Raw genomic sequence first — 24,478 nt, 5'->3', positions numbered from 1 at the left:
TCTTACAACTATGGATTCTAATGCCATAAGCCTTTCTCTGAACTAGAAATATTTTATGCTAGTTTGAATTGCATCCCAAGGAGCAATGAATGTCTTGCAGAGTTAAGGAGAAATCCATCTCCTAGTGTAGTGGTTTAGTAAGATGACCCATACATTTTTCTAAAAAAAAACCTAAAAAGCCAAAATTCTTTTAATCCCTTGTTACTCTCCACAAAACAAGAGAACATACTCAACAAAAACAAACAAAAAACTTGCTGGGATTTCAGTGACACTGACTTGGGAAGAACTACTTTCCTTCAGATAGGAGGGTTATTTGGGAATTCAAGGCAGGCGGAGGTGGTGGTTGTAAAACATCTCTACAAATTCCTTGACACTTCCCCTGTGAAGTTCCCTCCCCTGAAATATGTACTGACCTCGGCATCTGGTTTCAAGGTGACAGAATGTGGGGGCACAGCTGTGTGATTTCTAAGGCTAAATAGCTTCTGACTGTCACTCTGTAGGGTCGCTCTCACTTAGAACCCAGCCACCACATTGTGAAGCCCAGGCCACCTAGTGAGACTTTGTACACGCAGCTGTCCCAGCCTATGGCCCCAGCGAATGTAGTTAACCAAAGCCAGCTCCAACTTCCAGACATGTGCATGAACAAGCCTTTAGATTATTCTAGGGCCCACTTGATTCCAAGTGCAGAAGAAATAAGCTGGGTCCACTGAGCCTTGTCGAAACGCTGGTTTGTGAACCAACCAAGTGCTGTTTTGAGTCACTGGGTTTTGAGGTGGATTATTATATAACTTATTAGCAATAAATAACTGGCACAGATATTGATATTAAAAATGGGGTGCAGCCATTAAAAAAGAACCAGAAATGTGGGGATGCCTTTGAACCTGGAGGTAGGTGGAACCTGAAGAGATGTAGAGAAAAGCAAGAATGAAAAGCCAAAGTGCCCATGAGACTGTTAGTGGAAGCCTGGGGGCCTTTGAAGGGCTGAGAACAAAGGCTTCTAGGCCAGGGAAGAAAATGACACTGAAACCAGAGGAAATGGGTGTCTTGCTACCAAAGAGTTGAAAGTAAAATTGATGAGAGAGGTAAGCTAAAACAAACAAACAAAAAGATTATTGAATATAAAGGAACCAGGGCTCACTGGGTTCAAATATCTGTATCCCATTTAAAGCACTGCCACAAGCCCAATGGTCACATAATGGGTAAACAGAGAAATGGCTTCTAGGCTAAGATCAAATCTAGGGTGCTGCCAGGAAAACACAGTCTAAGGATGAAGCCAAGACTTTGTTAAGACCTTGGAAAGATTTAAGGTGCTGCCTGAAATTCCTTTAAAGTTCTTAACAGCATAAGAGTTTTAAAGGCATGGTCCCCCAACAGCTAGCTCCACAGGGAGCCCAAGATGGAGAGCTTATCTCAAAAAGACTTGTGAGGTTAGCTTTTCCAATGGCATGAACCCCGATAAAATTCACAGGAAACTCAAAGTTTTAAAGAGAACTGTGCTAGCAAAAACACTGCCTGCTAGCTTGGACTGAAAGGGACCAACACAGTGCAAAATGAGAAGAGGCCTTTGGGTTTTTCTTAGAAGGTCTACAAGGAGGAAGCTGGCTTGAGAGAACTACTCAGCTGTAAACACAGGTCATTGCTCAGGAAAGGGACAGAACCAAGAGCTCAGAGAGGGCAGCGAAGGAGAATTCCTCCCAGGGTTAGGACTAAGTCCTAAGCAAAGAGCCGGCAGCAAGCATCAGGCTGCATTTGAGAACTGCTACGGACCAGTGTGCCTCCCATTTTCCAACTGTGAGTGAGGGAGTTTGTGTGGTGGTAAAAATCCAGCCTCCTTATCCTCAAGCCTCAGCACTGAGAGGAGTGTACCCAAGGGGCTGTACTCTAGAAACCACACCCAGGAACCTCAGCCCCACCTGGACCTGATGAAGATGGTAAATAAGACCCTGGACTGGAGCCTGAGCCTGACAGCATAGTGACCGAGACCTGCTGGGGAACTGAGTAGGGATAAGGGTGTTTCTCATATGGAAGCAGTAAGAAAGCATTGTGGCTAGTGAGTAGATTATGCTGGTTTTTGAATGTCTCCATAAATTTTCAAAATTAATTCCATAAAAAAGGTGGAATATGGGCCAACCTTAAGTGACTTGCTCCTAATGGAGAGAATACAGTGAAGGTGGCACTGGGTGAACGGCAGGGCTAGGTTTGAAAAGGCATTTCAGCTTCTGCCTCACTCTTAACCCTGGAACCCAGTCTTATGTTGTGGGCAAGCTCAGGCCACAGAGACAGCTTAGGTGTTCCAGGGGAGGGGACCCAACTGCCTGCCCCACCAGAGCTGCAGCCAACTGCCAACATCAACTGCCAGACATCAGTGGATGAAGCTTCAAGTGATTCCAGTCCCCCACCTTCCAGCGGCCCCACCTGTAGCTGAGAGGAAGAGAGGCCAGCTGTCTTGGCCACACTTTTCCTAAGTGCAGATTGTGAACAAAATAAGTGCTTGTTTAAGCCACTGAACTTTGGGGAGTTTGTTAGGCAGTAACAGATAAACAGAAAAATGGATGCGAAAAGATAATAAGAAATGTAACTTGTATATAGTAGAAATTGGTCTCCTATAAACTGTAATGTAATAAACGTTGAGATTAACTTAATGACAAAGTGCTGATGAGAAGAAGCAGATAACTTAAAGAAAGACCTAAGAACTAGAGAGAAGGAAGATTTTTTAGAGTTCCCTTCAATTACAATTTCTTATAAATAGGCATGTATGCCTTTTTACTATTTCCCCTCAACTTTGAGGATAAGGAAGACTGGTAGGCAAGGAGACATATGATTTGAAGACTAATAATTGAAAAACAACTAGAAAGAGTTTACTGAAATCAGCCTTTTTACCTCATTTCAATTAACTGAAACTCTAAGAGACAGGCAGCTTTGAGAACTTACTAATCTGGCACTCACTCTTCATTTTCCTTTCCTCAGAGAGAAAATAAAATATTATGGAACCATTTTTAATCTTCTCAGTAGTAAAACAAATGTAGTGTCCTTTGGCAGTATTTAAATTAAACACAATTTTTCCTTTCCCATACTTAAAGCTTGTTTGTAAGGGAAGGTAAGACTGTCTCACCTTTATGTTGTAGCACAATGCTTCTCCATATCACACAGATTGGCTGTGAACTTTTGAAATTCAAATTACTAATCTGTTATCTGTTTCTGATAAACTGATTGAATATTATCTGATTTTTAACAGTTGTATTCTTGAAAATTTTTCCTTGGATGCGGTGAAATATTTATTTCATCAATTATGCATTAAGCTATAGAATGCAGCTAGGCTTCTCTCTTGTTAAGTAAAAGGAGGTAGACACAGGGAGCTGAGAATGCAGGATCTACATGAAGAGCAGGATCGGCACAAGCATTACACACAAGAATGAAGCCAAAAGAGAATTTCACTGTGAACCACAAGATGATGGGTTAGAGAGGCTTCTAAAGAGGAAGGTTGAATTCATCTTTTCCAGGCTTAACCTTTTGCTTCTAGATAGTGAAACCTATGGGTAAGTCTATGAAGTATAATGAGTGCCACATAATGAAATATATTGCAGAATGCGTCAGCAGATCCCATGACCATGATTTGATGGAAACTGGAGTGAAGTGGGAGGTACTATGTGAGAAACTAAAGGTCTGAATGGGGTGTGGGGGGGAAGGAATGGACTTTATCTTTGCAAGCCTACTTTCTGTCATGTCACAGAGTCAGCAAGGAATAAGCTGGCCACAGGCTTCTTCAGGAAGCAGCAAATCTCCACAGAAGTAGAGTTACAGACAATCCTCTACACCGACTTTCTATTTTTATGTAAAACAACTGGTAATGTGCAACATGACTCAGAAAGTGTTCTCATAACTTCTGTCTTGGTACTGGCATAGGACAGACATAGATCAATGCATCACCACTGAGAATCTAAAAGAAACCCTCACATTTACGGTCAATTAATTTTCAATACAAGTGTTAACTAAGTGAATGAGACAATAATAGTCTTTTTAACAAATGGTATGGGACAACTGGATATCCACATGCAAAAGAATAAAATTCGACCTCTACCTCATACTATATATAAGAATTAACTCGAAAGAGCTAAAACTACAAAATTCTTAGAAGAAAACACAGGTGTGTGTCTTCATGCCTGGATCTGGCACTTGTTTCTTAGATAGGATAGTAAAAGACAGAAATAGATTAACTGAAATTCATGAAGATTAAAAACTTCTACTCTTCAAAAGACACTGTCAAAAGGTGAAAAAGCATGCTCCTAAATAGGAGACAGCACTAGAAAATCCTACATCTGATAAAAGATTTGCACCAAGGATACAAAAAGAACTCTTACAATTCAATCAAAAAAGACAATCCAATTTTACAATGGGCAAAAACCTGAACAGACAGGTCTTCAAAGAAGATACACAAATGGATAAGCACATGAAAAGATCCCCAACATTCTTAGTCATCAGAAAAATGCAAATCATAACCACAAGGAGATGCCAACTCACAACTACCAGGAGAGCTAATGACGAGTTTGACAGGAATGCATACAAATTGGGAGAATGATATACTTTCGATAAAAATGTTAAATGGTGCAGCCTCTCTGGAAAACACTATGGCAGTTTCTCAAAAGGTTAAACAGAGTTACCATATGACCCATACGACAGCATTTCCATTCTTAAGTCTATTCCCCAAGGAAATGAAAACATGTTTACACGAAAACTTGGACAGAAATGTTCACAGCAGCATTATTAGCAATAGCTAAAAAGCAGAGGCAAACCAAAGGTCCATCAACTGACGGATGGATAAATGGTTTAGCCCCACAACCGAGTAATGTTTGACAGTAAACAGAAATGAAAATACTGACAAGCACTATGACATGGATGAACCTTGAAGACGTTATGTCAGATGAAAAAAGCTAATCATGAAGGACCACACAGCATGTGATTCCATTCATGTGAAACACCCAGAACAGGCACATCTATAGAGACAGAAATCAGACTGGTGGTTGCTGGGGGCTGAGGGAGATGGGGGCTGGGGGTGATGGCTAAGGGATGCAGGCTTTCTTTTTGGGGTGATGGGAATGTTCTAAAATTGATTGTGGTGACAGTTGCACATCTCTGATTATACTAGGAGATACTAACTATGCATCCTAAATGAGTGAATTATATGATACGTGAATTTTTTTTTTTTTGGGGGGTGGGGGAAAGTTCTTTGGTTTTACTTATTTATTTTGAGAGGAGGCATAGGGGATCGAACCCAGGACCTTGTGTATGCTAAGCAGGTGCTCTACCAGTTGAGTTACACAATCCCCCCTATATTATGTGAATTATATCTCCATAAAGTTAAAAAAAATCCAAAGGCAGGATCTAGAAAATTTTCTTAATTCTCTATTTTGGGTGTACCTACACGATCTGAACTTCTCCATGCTTTTACAACACGTCTAAAATGAAAAGAAAATGAAGGCAATGCCTAACTCCAACTGGTTTGTGTAATGATTTTCCTGCACAAGTTATCCTGAAATCCATGTAATCGATACACACAGATTCTATATCCATTCACAAAAGTGAGGATGAGACATGACAATTTTCTGGACCATGCCATGAATCATTATCCTCTGATTTTTATCTAGCTTGCCTCACTGTGGTGAGAGATCACTCAAAAAATACTGTTTAATAGGAAAAAAGTTAACGTCTGTGAGGAAAGATTTATAATTTTCAACTTCTCTAAGGATAAATATTGTAAGAAAAAAATATATAAAAAATGGCAGAATGAAAGTCAAAGTATAAGAAACAAATGCATCATAAAGATAATAAAGCTGTAATTATAATGAAGATGCAAAAGAAAGCTGTCCCTGAACAGCTAGTGTCCTATAACACCATGCGCTGTACATTCACATCTGACGTGCTCAATTTCATACATACTTGGTCTGCAATTTGATGTAATTTCCTCTCTAAATCCTGTGTCTTATTTTCTACATTAGTCTGATGACGTGCTGTTGTCACCTCCAGGGAAGCTTCCAACATGAACACTTTCTTTCGGGTGTCAGTCAGCTCTTGTTGAAGCCGTCTCACACAGGCCTAAAAGGATAACTCTGTTACTGATTTTTAAGTCACCTCATCATTAAGTTACATTAATAATATATAACTCCAACATATGGAATTTGAGAACTATCCCCACAGATATCAATTTGCCTTCTTTTACCCATAGGTACACATTCCTGTTTACTGACTTTTGTTAAAGACACAGAAGGCATGACCCTCCTGCCTTATTGACAGTAAGTTAACTTAGACAATGAGTGCAGCCCCACCAGCCATTCCCTGCCCCTCCCAGGAAGTGGCTGAGCTTTACCCCCACTGAAATCTCAAACAGAAAGTGGTGTGCGGGTGGGATGAGTGGTGGTAAATCCCACACTGTGGAACATTCTTTCTCTTTCTCATTAGAGGCTTAATTTCAGAGTTCACATATTCAATTTGATGCTTAAATCCTTCCAATAGACTCCTATCTCACAATAAAAATGAGGTTATTCCAATGGCCTTTGGGGACCCTAGACAACCTGGCCTCCCCTGCCTCCTGGACTGCAGCTCCTACAGCTCCCCCCACCCCTCCCACTCACTGCCTTCCTGCTGCTCAGGACTCTGGCCACTTCTCCTCAGTCTGAAAATGGGACACCACTGCCAAACTCGTACAGCACAGAGCGCCCCAGTTCCTCTGTACTGGACAAACTTAGATCCAAATGACAGTAACTGAGCCTTGGAATGAGAATTGTGAGCAGATTATTTGAAAAAATGTTCAAAGTAAATTATAAATAGATGGGGGGAAGACTAAGGCAAACACAGTTTTGCTAAAATTCACATTAGTCCCAAATTATGACTGAATGAAAAGTAGATGACTTTAAGGATTGGAGAGGTCACAGCAATACATGATTTGAGATGGAAATATTTCTGAATTTAATTCCAATTGACATGAATAAAAAGAAAATTATATCAACTAAAAATGTATGAAAAGCTACTGAAGGAAAAGTACTACAAGATGCAGCATTTACACATCGGTTCATCTGGGAAATCTGGATTTGACTGTCAAAGTAATCCACACAACTGAACCTTCTCTCTCTCTCTCACTCTCTTTCCTTTTACTTTTTTTGTTCACACAACTGAAGCTTAATTTCAAACTACTCATTTTAGGTATGAGCATTTCATTTATCTGCTTCATCACGATACTAAAATGCGGTGACAGAAAGATTAAAATGATTTGGGAAGTATAAGACTAAATTGCTAATACCTGCCTGTATCTGTCAACAACTTACAGCTTAATCTCTTAAAATTTCAGGCGACAAGGCATATTTACTCAAAGTAAAGCACCTCTCAGGTCTAATTTTTGTTTACTGGATACAAGATATGCTTTTACTCTGCTTTACAGGGTATATATTTATAGCCCACACATTTTTAACATTCAACTAGTTTCAACATTTAGCTTTCATCGGACACTGCTTTGAATTTTCTTTGAGGAAGTCTGAAAATTAGTTCTGTTTCTGGGTACTTACTTGCATTTCTGCTCTGTCAGTTTCATACTGATACATTCTGTCTTTTACACATTTGCAGTCATTGATTAATTCCTTGTTTCCTTCCTCCAGCATCAGAAGTTGTTTATGCGCGGCTTTACTCATATGGTCTGGAAACGGCTCTCGGATATTAATTGTCTTTTTACTTTTGGCTTCATTTTGAGCAACTTCCAGTTGCTGTCGAAGCAACATGTTTTCACTTTGTAGTTCACATAATCTGTCCTCCAAGAATGCCTGCTTTGCAGCGTATTTATTGACTTTCCCTTGTTTGTGCCGATACAAGAGTTCAATTTCCTTCTTTGAACACTGGGCTTGGGTTTGGTCTCTATGCACACATTCTAATACCGTCACTGGTCTAAGAGCATCTCTCCTGGGACGTAGCTCAATTTCTGGGCCACGGTATTGACTTTCAGCTTCAGGAAGTTGCGGAGGAAGCACCTCGCCGTTATCTTTTGGGTCAGACACCTCAAAATTCATTGTGTCCTGTAAGTGAAACGACTCATCTCTTACTCTTTGAACTGTACTCAATAAGCTGACGTATCACAATTTCCTTTGAAGTGAAAGACTAATCTCTAAGTTTATACAATAAGAAGTTTGCAATAACTGGATATCCAATTGGAAAAACTTAAGGTGGATACAAGTCTCAAACTTTATACAAGCAGAAATCCCCAAAAGTTCAAAAATTTAATTAAAGACTGTGAATCCATGAAAGTAAAAAAGAAATCACAGAAGAATGTTTAAGAAGCTGAGAACTGGAAAGGCTTTTCTTTCTCTGAAATACAACAAACCCAGAAGGCTTACAATAAAAAATGAAAAAATCTGACTACACTTAAAAATTGTATCTCATATCTAATCTTCACAGCTACCCCCTCAGTAAGAGCCTTAGCTCTGATTATATAACAATTTACCTTCCATTCCTTCATTCAGAAAAGACACAGAGCATCTACTAGATGCCAAGAACACCAAGAAATTAGTAAGTTAAGCTGTAAATGTCATAGTTCCTATTTAGGATGAGATAACTTTTAAATTTGCTTTAAATGAAAATATAGATCAATTCAAAAGAATAGTATAAATACTATTGATGAAACAGTGTTAGAGATATGAAATTTTCTCCTAAGACTAATTTACCTGACTCGGTTTATTCCTTATGCTCTTCAGTTCAAATTGTAGTGGTTGGAGAGTGCTTTCAAGTTGCTGTTTCTGGAAAACCTGTTCATTGTATTGTTTCTCCCTGAAAATTAATTTTGTTAGAAATTAAAAAGTTCATTTTATGATCTAGTTCTTCACATGCCGGTTTATTACCCTAATGGAATTTCTATCTTCTCATTTTGTTTTTCATTTCTAAGTCTCACATTTTAAATTCCTCACTTCAATCTCTTCATAAAGATATATATATTTGAAAAGTAGCAATGAAAAGACATAATGCTACTGAATTTCAGTCAAGAGTAACTCTGGTGAATAGTGTAGGAAAGAAATTTTGCAATTATTCAGTAAGTTATGAGTTAAAAATTACCCCCTTTTTCCCACATAGCCATAAATAACTCCTTTATTAGAACAGAGAATTTAGTTACTTATTAAGAGAAGTTGCTGTTTAGAAACAAGTTTTTAAGTTCATGAGAAATAAAATTTCAACTTCATGAAATACTACAGGTATTCCTAAATGGTCTACAGTGGGAGGTAACATCCACAGATGTCTTTTCCAGAACACAGATCCCCTAATTAGCATAATCCAAGGCGAGGCTGGGGAGTCTGCTACCTGACGCCCTACACTTTATGTTTCTTCTTTTGCAACACTTTGAACTTACCTTGTTGACTGTTATTTATTTAGTAAATCATTTTTAAATCCCTTTGGAAACAAGGCAGGATCCATAGTAAGTAATTAAACAATAAAGAGTAATCTGTGCTTTCAGCATACACCTTTGAACTGATCTTATCTCTGCATGAGAGAGAAGCTGAAGAAATTAACCAGTAATCACTTTCCACTTTAGTTTTTAGTCCATCTATTCATATGTCAAGAATAAAACTGCATAATTTTTTTAAAGTTTCTGCCTTGAGACAATTGTTCATTTCATAATTCTGCAAGTGGGAATGTAAAGTAATATAAACTTTCTGGGGGACAATTGGGAGATAAGGATCAAAGATCTTTTTTTAAAGAAATATAGAATGAGGAGATATATATATATATATATATTGCTGTTTTATTTCCAAGAGTCTCATATTCCACAATATTAATGAAATTTTCTCCCCTGTAAAATCCCAAAAGTTCAGTGAGCAATCATAAGACTTCTCCTACATATCTTCATATTAAATATAAAGAGTTCAAATATTTCTTTAAAACTAAGGAATTCAGTACCTCATACTGCAGAGCTCTCGTTCCCACACCACATTTTGACGTTCTAACTGTGAATTCATGTGTCTTGTTTCCAAAAGCTCTTTTTGTAGCTTGTTAACCTTATTTTCCATTTTTTTAACTTTTCCTCTAAGTAGTTCACAGTCAGATTCTTTACATTCTATTAAGCTTCTGAATGAATGAACTGCATTCTGAATTTTCAATAAGGTAGCACAATCTGCATTAGGAAGAAAACACAAATAGAAATAAGATGAATGAGTAATTTTTTGTGTATAAAGGACTGTGCATTTCGCATTCACTCATCCATACATTGAACAGATGGTACTGAGCATCTATTCTGTGGAAGACATTCTTCTAAGCTCTGCAGACATTAAAAGATTGACAAAGTATTATTGTGAACATTATGTAAATAAATTTGACAATTCAGATGAAGTGGGTAAATTCCTCGAAACAGAGAAATTACAAAAGCTCAATTAAGAAAGAACACATAAGCTAAAAAGCCCTATATCTTAAAAACCAAAATGAAAGTCCTATTTAAAGACCTTACCACAAAGAAAATTGCAGTCCCAATGGTTACACTGGTGAATCCTACCCAATATTTTAGGAAAATTTAATACCAATTCTACAGAAATTCTCCTCAAAAAATGAAGAAAAAGAAATATGTCCTCATTCTACAGAAGTAGCACTAACCTGAATCCAAAACCAGACAAAGATATTACAAGAAAGAAAACTAATGTCATGAAAATGGAGGTAAAATTTCTAAACAAAACATTAACAAATCAAATCCAACAATACAGGATCATTCATCATGGCCAAGTGAGGTGTATCCCAAGAATGCAGGGCTGTATTAACACGTAAAAATCAATTAATGTTATTCATCATATTGACAGACTAATAAAGAAACATCATATGATCATGTCAGTGGATAAAAAGAGGCACTTCCCAAACCTTAACATCTATTGCTGATAAAAACTTCCAGCAAACTGGGAACTAAGGGAACGTCTTCACTATGACAAAGATCTGTGCCAGCTCTACAGCTGACACCATGCGCAATGGTGAAAAACGGAACGCTTTTCCCAGAAGGAGGGGAACTGGACAGGAATGGCTTCTCTTACTCCTTCTATTCAGCACTGTACTGGAGCCAGTGCAATCAGGCGAAATAAAGAACCAAAAGACATCTGGATGGGAAATGAAGAGGTAAAACTGTCTGCTAATCAGCGGGGAATATGATTACATGGTGTGAGTCAGCTAACTCCAACCTGTGGGCTGGGTTGCTTGCTTTGGTAAATAAAGTTTTACTGAAATACAGCCACATCCATTAACTTCTGTATTGTCTATGGCTACTCTTGTCATAACAGTGACAGAGCTGATTAGCTGTGACAGAGAACGTATTTATTGGCTCCAAGTCTTAAATATGAACTATCTTTAGTAAGACAGTAGTTTAAAGAAGAAAAACTTGACCACCTTTGGTTACATAGAATATCTGAGAGAATCCATAAAAAGGCTACTAGAACTAATCAATGGGCTCAGCCAGGTTGGAGGGCACAGAGTCAGTATACAGAAATCAACTGTATTTCTATCATCAGAAACTAAAATTTAAATTATATTATTTTAAAACAAACAAACAAATAAAAATATACTACTTACAACCGCACTGAAAAAGAAGAAATACAGGTAAACTCATGAAAGACGGAAAGACCCAGACACTAAAAACTCTAAAATATTACTGAGAAAATCAAGGAAGACCTATATAAGTGGAGAAATGAAATTTGTTCAGGGTTACAAATTCCATATTGTTAAGAAGTCAATTCTCCCCAAATTAATCTACAGATTCAACATAATCTACATCTAATTTCTAGGACACTAGCAGACTTTATTTTTTTTTTTTTTTCGCACATTGACAAACTGATTCTAAAATTCATGTGGAAAGAAGGGTAATAAAATGAAACAAGATGAATCCAGAGAACTGTGGCCTTTAACCATGGAGATGTGAGAAGCAGTAGCTGGATTTTAAGCAAGGGGTTAATAAAAATCTGAATTTTACAAACTATCTAGTAATCACGGTTGCGGTGTAGCCCAAGGTTCCAGGAGGTGGAACGGCGGAGAAAAAAGTCCTGAGGTGATTTCAGTGTTCTAGGAGGGAAGTAGTGATAACCTGACCTTGGGTGAAGGCATAGGAGCGTCAGAGTCAACAGACAGCACAGGGAGTGGGAACGGTCACAGCCCCTGGCTGGCAGCGCACAACACGTCTGATTCTGCTTTAACACAAAGCAGGTTTCTGAGACGCAGCGGACTGTTACGTACCCGCGCTCCCTGGGGCAGCACTAGGTGTGCACACGTTACCGCGAGATACTTCAAAAGGCTTTGTAGTCATACAGGGGTCCTACCTTTCCCCTCCAGGCCAAGTCGTTCGATTAGCCTCAGGGTGTTCTTATAATTAGGGTAAGGCGACTCGCAGTCCTCAGAAGCTGTTTCCGGTGACAGAGTTAAGTCATCGAGGTCACCCACAGAATTCACCTGCTCTTTGACCTACAAATAAATAATGCTATTTCACAGTGTCTCCAAGAAAGTTATAAAATATGCTCAGTGTACTGAGGTGATAAATATCCATCTTTTTCTGAGAGCAAAAACACAGACACTTCTTGAAAGAGCTGATTTTTGTCAAAAGGCTAATTTTATCAATAGTGTTTGCAAATTATTTTTAAGTAAATGTCTCTACAACAAAGGAGGATTTTCTGTTTTTCCACTCTATGTTTTATAAATTGTTTTACTAAAGGATAATATTTTTATAATTAATATTTTTCTATACCTTGTCCTTTTTAGCAGATGTTTTCTTTGAAGACCTAAAAAAAAAAACAATTCATTTCAGCCAAATACTAAATATTGAAAATACAAGAAATATGTAAACATGTTATTTTTTATATAAAATCTTTGCATTGATAATTAATTTTCAAAACAAGGGATTGAACAAAAATGGAAACCATAACATTAAAGGACAAAGAAAGTATATCAATTATATTATTAACAATGTATTAAATTTAGATCAAGTGGACAAACAAAGAAAAAGGAAGAACATAAGGTTACTTGCATTATTTGATAGGAAAAAATATACCAGGATTTTCCTGTTGTTGTCATTTTCAATAAAAACTGGTATTTAAGGCACTAAAACCTATTTGGAAAGTATTACTTAAGTCCTAATATGAAAGAAACCCTTTTCTAATAATCATGGAATTAGCTTTCTCGAGGACTTAGTACGCAACTGCTATGCATTATTATCAGCACTTTACATGTCTTAAAGACATTTTAATCCTCTCAACAATCCTGGGAAATAGGTAATACATTAGGTACTTTACCCAGGAAGAAAATGAGGCACAGAAAGGCTAAGTCACTTGCCAAAGCCCCTGTGTCTGCCCAGAATTCCAACCCAGGCAATCTGGCTTCAATACGTGCATTTCACAATATGCTAAGAAAGTAATATTTATTTTTAAGTATTTTTAACTAATGTAGTAAATGAATCTCTATTATTATTCTATGTCTAGGTATAGTTATAAATAATAATTTCTGGGGCATATATCCAGAAGGAACCCTACTTCAAAATGACACCTGCACCCCAATGTTCTAGCAGCACTATTTACAATAGCCAAGGCATGGAAACAGCCTAAATGTCCAACAGATGACTGAATAAAGAAGAAGTGGTATATTTATACAATGGAATAGTATTCAGCCCTAAAATCCAACAACATAACGCCATATGCAGCAACATGGATGTTCCTGGATAATGTGATTCTAAGTGAAGTAAGCCAGAAAGAGAAAGAATAATACCATATGAGATCACTCATATGTGGAATCTAAAAATAAAACAAAACAAAACAAAAATTCAAAACAGAAACAGACTTATAGACATAGAATATAAACTTGTGGTTGCCAAGGGGGCTGGGGGTGGGAAGGGACAGACTGGGATTTCAAAATGTAGAATAGATAACCAAGATTATACTGTACAGCACAGGGAAATATATATAAGAACTTATGGTAGCTCACACCAAAAAAAAAAAAAAATTGTGTCAATGAATATATGTATGTTCTTGTATAACTGAAAAATTGTGCTCTAGACTGGAATTTGACACAACGTTGTAAAATGACTATGACTCAAAAAAGTTAAAATAATAGTAATAATAATTTCTGAATCTTAACACCTATTTTTTAAAAATTAAAAGACTTTAGACCTAGGCAATACTGGAAATCAACTTTCAATAAAGATTTGCTTTTGTTAAAGAAATTAATCAGTGGGCATTCATTATCCATTCAGCTGTTTGTTCATGCATTTGACATGTCCTTATAGAGCAAACAAAACATGTTAATGACACTTTTGGTACAGGAATGATGGCTTTTGTAATTTAGAACTTAGTAATCCAAAAGTAATCATCTGTGATAGACTGTTAATAGTTTATTATTCTATTGTATACAAACAAAATCTTCCCCTTCTTCCTAGAATCTAAACAAATATTAAGTTAATATAATCTGATAGTTTACAATAGCATACAAAACCATAGCCACCCATGATGATACTGTCAAAGACACTATAATATCTAGAATCATCAAGGAATGATTAAACCCTATTCAGTATGGCCTAAGTGTGTGTATAGTTATTATGAGTATACAATTTAAAAAAATCTATGTACAATAGTGTAATTTTAAAGTCACTATCTGCATATTGAATTGTGTAAGAATATTACGCTTCAGAACCAATGAATAAGCCCTTACAACAACTATATGTGAATAGACGTTTACTAGAATATTTTAAAGATAATGTAGTACAATCAATACACTTTCTTATACCGGAAATGCAAACAAGGTTAAACTGAAAATCATCTCTTCTACGGAATCAATTCCAACAGCAGAGAGACATGCTCTACAAACTACCATCTTAGTATTAAAAAAAAAAAGAAAGGGAACCCCCACGAGACCCACATCCCCCTTCAGTTATCACCCAGTCCTCTCCTGCCTTCCCAGTGAATGTTCTCTAAGGGGCTGTTTAGACCGATTCACTGCAGCCCGGCTTCCATGGGGACGTATTATTGAAACGCCTTCTGGTCAAAGGCACTTGTCCTCATCTTAACCTTTCGGCAGCGTTCCTCTGATAGTTGAGAAATCCCTTGCCTAGGCCTTTGCACTATATGATGCTGTTCTATTTCCGGAGAAGGTAATCACTGCCAATATGTCTTCACCTAGAAGTAAAGAATTTGTAGATTTTCCCTGTCATGACCTAGATCTGCTTCACTTAAACTGCTGTTGTCACTCATGTGCAGGAGACCACCAGCCAGTGAGGCAGTCTTCTCAAATACATGTGAAGTCACAGATGCTTTTAATGTCTGTTTTCCACTTTCATTCTTCTTTACTTCCTTCATAGGCAAGCCAGGAGAGCTACTTTAAAACAATCCATAAAAAAGCCAATTTTTAAAAAATTATTCTACTAATAAATTTTAAGAAACCAATTTTTGAAAAATTCCAACTCTTATCCATCTTCAGTCATTTAATAATTCACAAAATGGTTATCAAGTGCCAACCATAGGCAAGGAAATACAAATTCTTGCTTCAAGGCAGATTTACAATTATGATACAATGTGATACGCAAGAGCTGACATATGGAAAGTAATAAGTGAGCATAAGAAAGGCTTTACAGAAGAGGGAAAACAAGCAGTTCATGAGCAAAAGAGACAGGAGGAAATGATTCTACCTAAGAGATTAGAATGTGAGCACAAAATTAGGCATTTGGAATCTAAGAGTGTCCTTGGAACCTGGAAGGAAGAGTGCAAAATACATGGAAGCAAGTACAGAGATGAGTCTGGGAAGAAATTCTGAACAATACTAGGAAAATAATAATTATCTACTATTGAATACTGATATACGCTTACCTATCAGAAATTTCTTTCTGCAGAGCAGGTAACTGCTGGTCATCAGTTTCTCCCCTCTTCCTCCGCTGAGTTCGTCCTTTATAACAGTTGCCATCACACATGGTTTCTGATCCTTCCAGTTCACCACTTTTGTTCCTGTTCTCTTCTACTTTAACCTTTAGTGAAAGTTTGATACAAAAGGTAATTATTACTTTATTCATGATAAAGACGTTCTTTCCATTCATTTTATCATTTGACTCAGAGTTTGCCCTGATTTCAGTTGATTAAAATATATTTGTTCTTACTTTAATTTTATCATTTGAAGACATTGAAATGTTTGTAAATTCTGCTTCTTTCTGTGTGAGGAAAAGAAAGAGAATTTCCAAAATTTTAAAAGGGCTTTCTTAATGTTGTGCTGTTACATCCACTCCTCTGCATGTGAATGAAAGAGACAGAGAAATAAAAAGACAAAGGCATAAAATTTGTCCTCTTCTGTCTTTACCACCTAGATATTGTATTAAACAGCCAGACTTAGAAGATGTCACACCTTGGCGCTTCAGTAACACAAAGGAAACAATCTTCTTTCTGTGCTAAAGCTATCTTTTCCCCACTACATTTTATAATTCTTGTTTCATTTGGATCCTGGGGTATCAAAAAAGTGGTGTTTAATATAATATATAAACCCAAGTTTACCGAAAGGAGCAGAGTGAAACTGATGAATTGCCAGTTAGTGTGGAATTCTGGAAAAGGAATAATGATTCCCAAATTCACATTCAATAACCATGACCATTTTATAGCTAGAGGGCATAGGAGTAGTGAGTGATCTACCTTAGCCCCACTGTCTACTGATAATGGGAACACAACCAAGAAAGGTCAAGTGATTTGTCCAAAGCCCCTAAAGCAGCAATCTTCAGCATTTCACGGTGTCAAAAGAGATGATACAATTCTCTAACACTGAATCTAATAAAGTACCAAATAAATTCATCAAATTGATCAGATAAGTTAAAAGTGTGACTTTGGCAAAGCTGGTGGCAGGGCTCATCTCCTTTTTCTATTAAAGGAGAACAGCTTCAGATTTCTGTCTACCTTTCACACTCTTTGCACTCACACAAAAGAACACACACACACATTTAAAAAATCCATTACTAGAAGTGAAGAAAACCATTCAGTGCATCTCAAAACTCAAGATTTCTCCTTTGGAGATAAATACAGATTTTTTTCCCTGAGGGTTCATACTACCTATATGATGTCAAAACTTACTACATTTTATTAAATAATACAATGTAAGGGTCTGACTCAACAGAAACACCCAAGATGGTGATTCAAGAATATGTGGGAGCACATGTATTTGTTCTTAAGTATATCTCAGAGTGGCCATGATGGATTTCTAAGTGTCCAGTGATCAGTAAGACACATAAGCCACACTCACTAAAGCACAATGAATGGATCAGTTTAGTGAGAGTGTGTGCTTATATCCCTTCTCTCAGTCACTGCTTCCTTCCCATTCTATGGAAATGCAACTTATATTTGAGCCAATAGATTAAAAACAAACAAACCAACAAACCTTGAGCTTATTATATTTCCTAAGCCATTTCACTTGCGTTCATTCTGGCTCAGAAGGTCACGTGGCACACAGCTGAATTACTTTCCCACTTCATATGAAAGACTGACACAGACACTTAATGTTGATTAAGGAACCAAACCCAGGAAAATACTTCCCTGAATTCGTGTTATTTAGATGGCAGAAATAGTCTGTTTCTACACAATTACATATTTAGATCATCCCCGTTTTATATATAAGCTATTTTCATAAGTGGAAAATCAGATCAGATATGGATCAGAATGGAAGAGATGATTGATAAAGAGAAAAACCAGAGTAGCAGCAAAGGAACCTCTACCTCTTTTTGAAGTTGAATTTTCTTTTTCCAAAGCCAGGAATTCTACTTGTAACATGCCTACCTCATTCTTAAACCTTTGCATATCTTGGTGGAACTCTTTTAGATATACTTTGTTCTGCTACCTTTTGATAGGGAAGAACTCACATTTCCTAATTTGGGGTCCATGATTTTAGAGTTATTAGCACCGCAGTTAACTGCAAGCAATGGCTTCTGGAGCTGGCCTTGTATTGGTTTGGTTTTCTTATAAGTATTTGAAACTGCAGACATAGCGTGACTTTTTGTCTGAATCATTTGTTTCATCTCACTGGATTGGGCAAGCCACAAGACAAAAATGCTTTTTGGACCACTTACCAGAGGTGTATGTCTGATCTCTGATTTCCAGGGAGTGTTTTGGCTCCTTTTTTGTTTTCTTTTCGTATCAATTTCTTGGTTTTCTTTCAGCAGCAGCCGAGCTCGGTTCCTTACTTCATTTTCTCTATCAGTAAAGAAACCCTCCTCATTTTTGTCACAAACATGTTCAGTGTCTTGTGTGTCATTTTCAGTTAACTTATTTTCATTTAAATAAAATTTTGAAGATGACTGGCAGCCATACATTGCTGAATCAGCCTTGGAGTAAGATGGGGAAACACTTTCCAGAGTGGGCTCTTCGTGTTGAGGGAACGCCTGGAATCCTACAGAGATGGAGGCTCCAGGTGCACCTTGTTCCTCAGAATCACATATATTTTTTGTCACACTGGAAGGTAGTTCCTTTAAGTCACCATGTAGTTCAGAGTTGCCATGTAGTGACTCTGTCTTACGATGAACAGTAATTTTGCATTTTTCACGGATTTTACTGACTTTCTGATTTAACTTCTTTGTGATAAATTTTGTATTAATTTTCCAGTGTAATTTGCCTTTTTTGACCCACATGTCCTCATGCTTCTCCACACAAGGATGTTTTGAAGATACAGGTACGTCCTTTCTGTCCTGTTCCTTATTCATTCCTGGTTCTCCAGGCATTTTTTGCAGATGCACAGGTGAAAGATTGATCTGCCTGATTTGACCTTCAGATTTCTTTCCTTTCACAGTACATGCTTGTAAAACATATTTATCCTTAAGTAGTCAAGTACAGATAAAGAAAAATTAGAAAATAATTAAAATTTAACAAACTTCCTAATCTATGTTTGGCTACTCACAAACTAAGAAGTGAAAAATAACTTGCCTTAGCCTTGAAATAGGAGAAAGATAGGAACTCAGAAACCTAACTTTGTCACTGTTTGTTTGAACTAAACAATTCATACATGTTAAATCTACCAAGAATTAGAGATTATGTTTTTAACATTACAGAGGCTTCCTCACTAAAAAATAGTTCACCTCACGTACCTTAAATAGTGAGCCCCTCCAGTGCATGTAAAGGTTTTTTAAAAAAGGACTAATAACCAGAGAATAGGCAAACTGTAAATTATTAGGTGCCAGAATCAATTAACTTCAATCAGAAACAGGAACAAATTCATAAATTTTAATGCAAACTATATACTATGATAGTGATCTACCTCAATATGTGTTCTCTGCATCCATCCAGTTGTATTATACTCTAGTATTCACTAGTGAGAGTGAATAAAAGAATTTTTAATAATATTTACTGATTTCCTACCCTGAAATGAAATAAATTAGAAAGGTTTTGTTTGTTCCCTAAAAGGAAAGGTCCAATCCTGGAAGGTTTGATTCTCTTAATAGGCAGTTGGGTTGACTCTATGACCCCTATTCTCTCCCTGATTGTAGATTATGAAATCAATTACATAGAGGTCTCAAGACAGAAGAAATCTTTCATCTGGGCATCAATGACTTGCAATTTTAAATTGCAAATTTTGGACCACTTTGACTGTTCCTTACATAAAACTAACACAGTGGTCATCACTGTTATATTGTTTACAATTTGAACTACTTAATCACATGATTTATTATTTGATATCACCTTCTTTATCATGTGAGGCAGTTATAAAAATGGAAGAAGTAAACAATATTCAGGAAGGATTTTTGCCTCAATTCCAAGGATAAAGTTTATCTATAAATTATTAAAGACCCTAACAATACTTTAAGCTTTTAACTAGAGAAAATGCTATTAAAAACAGAATATGAAATAATTATTTATTGACTCTAAAAGTGTAGTTTGAAAGGCAATTTCTTTTGAACTGTGTTATTAAAGCACAGAAAACAATATTAAACCCGAAATTTAAATTTACATTTTTACATACCTGTGACTGGTTGTTTTCACTTCCATCACGTCCTTCTTGCTCTTCCTTCGATGCCATTTCTAAGTCTAGGTCTGCTGGAAAATGAATATGCGTAATTAAAGTTAACTACTTAGAAAAGCTATATAAAAGGCAACATCTCTATAAAAATAGATAAAAAACATTACATCAGTTGACAGTTTAAATTAAGCTTAATCTTTAGCTGAATATTTACTTCTTTAAGTAATACTTCTAATTATCTAAAACTTCAACAAAGTGTTTGGGAAATACTAGATGTTACCAGACGAAAGGCACACAAACATTTGAAGGTTTTATTCGCAAATTCATCCACCAGACATGAACAAAACAAAGAGAAACAGTACAAAATTTAAAAATACAGTAGAAACCTACAGAGTCACAATAGACTCTATTCTCTACCTCCTAACTACCTTTTTAAGAACATACCAAGCTTCAAGAGCAATGCTATTCATGGTTCCCAAAATTACTGTTACTTTTTATGCTTTTATCTTTCCTTAATCTGAAATCTTTCCCTCTATTGTTGTGACAAATTTCTTTTCCTCTTTTAAGACTCAGCCTGCTTTGTGAAGTCCTCCTTGATTACAGCTATCTTTCTACAGAGACACAGGGATCTCTTTCCTTGGAGCTACCTTGGTTCTTCACAGATTTTTCTAGTGTATCTTCATCAGCTGAGCTGTAAACTATTTCTTTACATGTCTATCCTCTTTGCTCCTTTGCTGTAGAGGACAAACTCTTAAAAGTACCTTTGTAGAAACAGTCTTTATTTATTTTACTCAATAATTACTTATTGAGTTCCGGCTTTAGCAGTAGGCACTGGAGTTTAAAGAAGAATGTGGATAATAGGTGTCAGGGAAGGCTTTTTTAGAGAGAATGCTGAGCTGAGACTTCAGCAGTGAGGTCAGCCAGCTTCCCAGGAAAGCGGGGCAGGAGAGCAAGAGAACACGCAAGGCTGGGCAGGAAGGGAGAGACGCACACGAGAGGATCAATATTTGTGTGAAATGCAGGGCAGGTGAGGAGGGCATCACCAGCAGCTCAGACCAACAGAGCAAAGGACAGACAGAGGGCGCTAGAGATGGAGAGCCAGGCCGAAGTCAGACCACAAAAGCCTTGCCTGTCCCTGTAAGATGCCTGGACATTAATATGCTTTAAAGAGTGTTTCATGGTCATGTGTGCATTTGAGATAGATCACTCTACATGCTGAATATAGCTGTAACTACTATTTATAAATTCAGAGCTAGATAAAAATAAAGCTAAGAAACCATACTTTGAGAAGGGAATCTGTGGATGGCCACCTAGGTTTCCCAACCTGTCACAAAGCTCTAGACACCATCCTCCTACTGGCTCTCAGGACTGTGCTGAATACTAGTCTCAACGAACTTACTTTCTCCTAACCCTCTTTGCTATTTAATAAGCTGCTTTGGTCAGAGGATGAATGTAAATGTCATGCCAAAAGGCATTGTCTGGTTCTAGGTTGCATAAAAGGAGTAAACACAAAGGAGATCCTGCCACAAAGTGATTTCTGCAAAGTCAGAGTGCGGCGAAGCCACGCACAGGTGGACTACAGCTAACTGTCTGTGCTGCTTTATTACCTTCTTTGCTGCTTTTGTTCTCTGGCAGCTGTGATTCACGCAGGCCACGGAGCACTGCATTTTCTGACAGAGACAGGGCTCCAATATTCAACTGGTCTTTATCTACTAGGGCCCTCTGCCTCAGTTCTGTGCATGCTGACTGGTCTGTGGTCACTGATTGTGATACCGACGGACATTTATTGACTTCCAAATGCTCAGCTCTTTGACCAGCCGCATTATTGGGTCTCAAACTAGTAGAATCCCAGTCTGAAGAAACCGAAAACAAAGTTTCCACTTATTAGAATGTGAATAACAATACAAACTTGACTAACTTGTACGAATTGTCTTTCCAGAGCAGCAGCCCCACGTCCGTCCGCAGCCCCACATCCTCCTCTCCCCTCGAACACACTGCTCCTTCCCAGCTGGTTGTACTTTACATGTCACTGCTGTTCACATAGGGAGCCACTGTCTCTCTTTTTCTACTTTTAATTCTCTAGTATCTCTTATTTGGATTAACTCACACTCCCTATTAAACAGTCTATATTCTATAAGACTTTTATGAATAATTATGAGTCTTCAAAATATGAATTTTTTCATTAACAAAATGTATGTCTAACCAGCCACTTACTGGACGTTTAAATATGCATGGCAGTATTGTGTCCTAGAGACATGGGTTTAAGAAAACTTAATGAACGGTACTACTTGAATTACAATGAGACAGTCTTTCCTCAATGTACCAATATCTTCAGAATTCTTTCCTTAAGGCTTGGATAAACATCATCAATTTATTTAAGAAAGGATAGCCTTGAGTGACTAATTTTTTCCATAGAAAAATAGGATAAGTCAAGGTACAAACTAGATCCAAAGAGTACAGGGTGCCATGAGACAGGAAATATGTAACAAAAATGTTTTGTTTTTTTTAAAAGAATTAAGTTGTCAGATTTAAACTTTTTAAGAAAAGTTAAAGAAAAAAAGGTAAGAAATGTAGAAGTGAACTTTAAAGCCCGTTTCATCACAAGGGCCCCTGTATCATTTCACATCCATGAACCCTGTTTAAAACCGCAGTTCTCAAGTGTCATCTGAGAAGCCCTGCAGCCCCAAGTTCCCTCCATCTAGGGAGTCCACGAGGTCAAAACTATTTTCACAATAATACTGAATGCTATTTTCATTCTCATTCTCCGTTAAGTGTGCAGTGGAAGTTTCCAGATACATGACATGTGATAACATCATAGCTCTAATGGCTAATGGAATGTTTGTGTGTGCTTGTATTTTAAATCTTTCAGTTTTAGTTTCTAATATACTAAACATCAATACAGACAAACCACTTAAGAGTTCTTTGGAAGTGTCAATAATTTTTAATAGTCTAAAAAGAATCCTAAACCCCAAAACTTTCAGGATTAGTGTTTTAAAAGATCGTTTCTACCAAATATTAAGGTAGGACTAATTACTTCCATCATTTTTAATAATCAAAGACACCACCCCCTCCACACACACACACTGCTAATCAAAACATCCAGTTGGCTTAAGATCTTTGGGGAAGGGAAATAGCTCAGTGGTAGAGCACATGCTTAGCATGCACAAGGTCCTGGGTTCAATCCCTAGGACCTCCATTAATAAATAAATACAGAAATAAATAAATATCATCAATGTGACAGCACTAAAATAATTAAAGTGAAATATGACTGACGTGGTAGCAAGTGAAGCTTTACCCTACGTAAAGGTCAGAATTCAGTTAAGCATTTTAAAACTCTGGAAAAACCTTAGAACCTAATAATCAATCTCTCAGAATCCCTAAGAAATATGGGGATACCAAACTGAGCACTTCAGTGTCTCCGAACATCAATAGAAACATCTGAGTCAAAACTCACATTTTAAAAAATCTTTTTCTTATGCTTATATATTTTATTCAATCATGGATGCCAATTATAACATGTGCCTTATTTATGTCATCTTTCAATTATATTTGAAAAAAAGAAAGGAATTAGGAATAAGAAGACTGTACTTCATTTCAGAGTTAAATTTGTATTGCAAAATTTACCTGATTTGAATGTTTGTAAATTCTTCATTCCTCCTGGTTTATTAGGAACAGAATCTTTCACTCCAACGGCAGGCTGAATGGTTTTTGAAACAAACCGATTAATAATGTACATTTGATACAATTTGTAGCAATAATTCAAGGGGGGAGTGTCTAGCTCAGTGGAAGTGTGCCTGTTTAGCAGTGCATGAGGCCCTAGGCTAAATTCCCAGTAACCTCATTAAAAAAAAATTCATGATAAAAGTATAAAAGTTTTTACCTTCAAGTTCGGATGCATTTCAGTAGACTCTAAAAGCCAAAAGGGACACATAATCAATTACATGTAAATATGAAAGCCAACTATCCATTCATGCAGAGTTAGTACTGAGCGCAATCCTCATGCTTGCTTTGGAAATGGGTACATTAGGTTTTGGTGTTTTGTTTTTGAGGGGCAGTTAGGACAGCAACAAGACAGAAATATGAATCCATTATAGATACTGAATAAAGAACAGGAATATAGGTTTAAAAAAACATGCAGTTGAGATTTCAAAAGTACGATTATGTTTCAAATGACTTTATAAGATAGAAACGTGCACATATACCAATGTGAACATGCTGCCTGAGGAGGAGAAAAGCGATCTTTAATCAGAAGAACAAATCAGGGCTCCAAGAAGACAAATGTGAAAGCTGATGGTAAAATGCAACAGCACAGCGTTCATGAGACTGACACCATTAGACTACAAGTATTTACCATGCTCTTCAACTTGTCCTATCATTTAGGAAGTCCACAGTTGTGATGGCAGTTCATTTGAAAGTGCAATTCACTTATCATCAAAGTGTGATGAATTGATCAACTTGGATACACACTTGTAGAATAATAGTTCATAAAAATATTCATTTTTTTCCATACCCACATGAGCTATTGGTTTGCCTACAT

The 24,478-nt window shown here is 37.0% G+C and overlaps 2 protein-coding genes and 1 long non-coding RNA gene across 3 annotated transcripts in view; all 3 read right to left on the bottom strand.

The window, feature by feature from the left end:
• The window catches only part of LOC105102065 (ankyrin repeat domain-containing protein 26), a 34,131-nt gene extending 24,028 nt beyond the window's left edge, over nt 1-10,103 (bottom strand). The window contains exons 1-4 of the long non-coding RNA XR_010382407.1: nt 9,925-10,103; nt 8,700-8,802; nt 7,554-8,054; nt 5,935-6,090 (exon numbers count right to left, since the gene is read on the bottom strand). This is a non-coding gene — a long non-coding RNA (ankyrin repeat domain-containing protein 26). The remainder of the gene's footprint in view (nt 1-5,934; nt 6,091-7,553; nt 8,055-8,699; nt 8,803-9,924) is intronic.
• Nucleotides 1-24,403, bottom strand: part of LOC135322094 (ankyrin repeat domain-containing protein 26-like) — a 162,921-nt gene extending 138,518 nt beyond the window's left edge. The window contains exons 1-6 of the mRNA XM_064489576.1: nt 24,293-24,403; nt 23,822-23,850; nt 23,566-23,638; nt 21,549-21,794; nt 19,945-20,018; nt 18,062-18,802 (exon numbers count right to left, since the gene is read on the bottom strand). Coding sequence (XP_064345646.1) covers nt 18,062-18,802; nt 19,945-20,018; nt 21,549-21,794; nt 23,566-23,638; nt 23,822-23,850; nt 24,293-24,317 — 1,188 coding nt within the window. The 5' untranslated portion in view covers nt 24,318-24,403. The remainder of the gene's footprint in view (nt 1-18,061; nt 18,803-19,944; nt 20,019-21,548; nt 21,795-23,565; nt 23,639-23,821; nt 23,851-24,292) is intronic.
• On the bottom strand, nt 11,565-16,064 carry LOC135322088 (POTE ankyrin domain family member A-like). The gene is made up of 4 exons (XM_064489570.1): nt 15,834-16,064; nt 12,731-12,764; nt 12,309-12,450; nt 11,565-11,575 (listed from the first exon to the last, which is right to left on the bottom strand). The coding sequence occupies exons 1-4, from the start codon at nt 16,055-16,057 to the stop codon at nt 11,565-11,567; spliced, it is 411 nt and encodes a 136-aa protein (XP_064345640.1). The 5' UTR covers nt 16,058-16,064.
• Nucleotides 24,404-24,478: the final 75 nt, after the last annotated feature.

Source organism: Camelus dromedarius, chromosome 9 (genome assembly GCF_036321535.1).
Source record: "Camelus dromedarius isolate mCamDro1 chromosome 9, mCamDro1.pat, whole genome shotgun sequence".
Classification (NCBI taxonomy): Eukaryota; Metazoa; Chordata; class Mammalia; order Artiodactyla; family Camelidae; genus Camelus; species Camelus dromedarius.
This window is presented reverse-complemented; position numbering and strand designations above follow the sequence as displayed.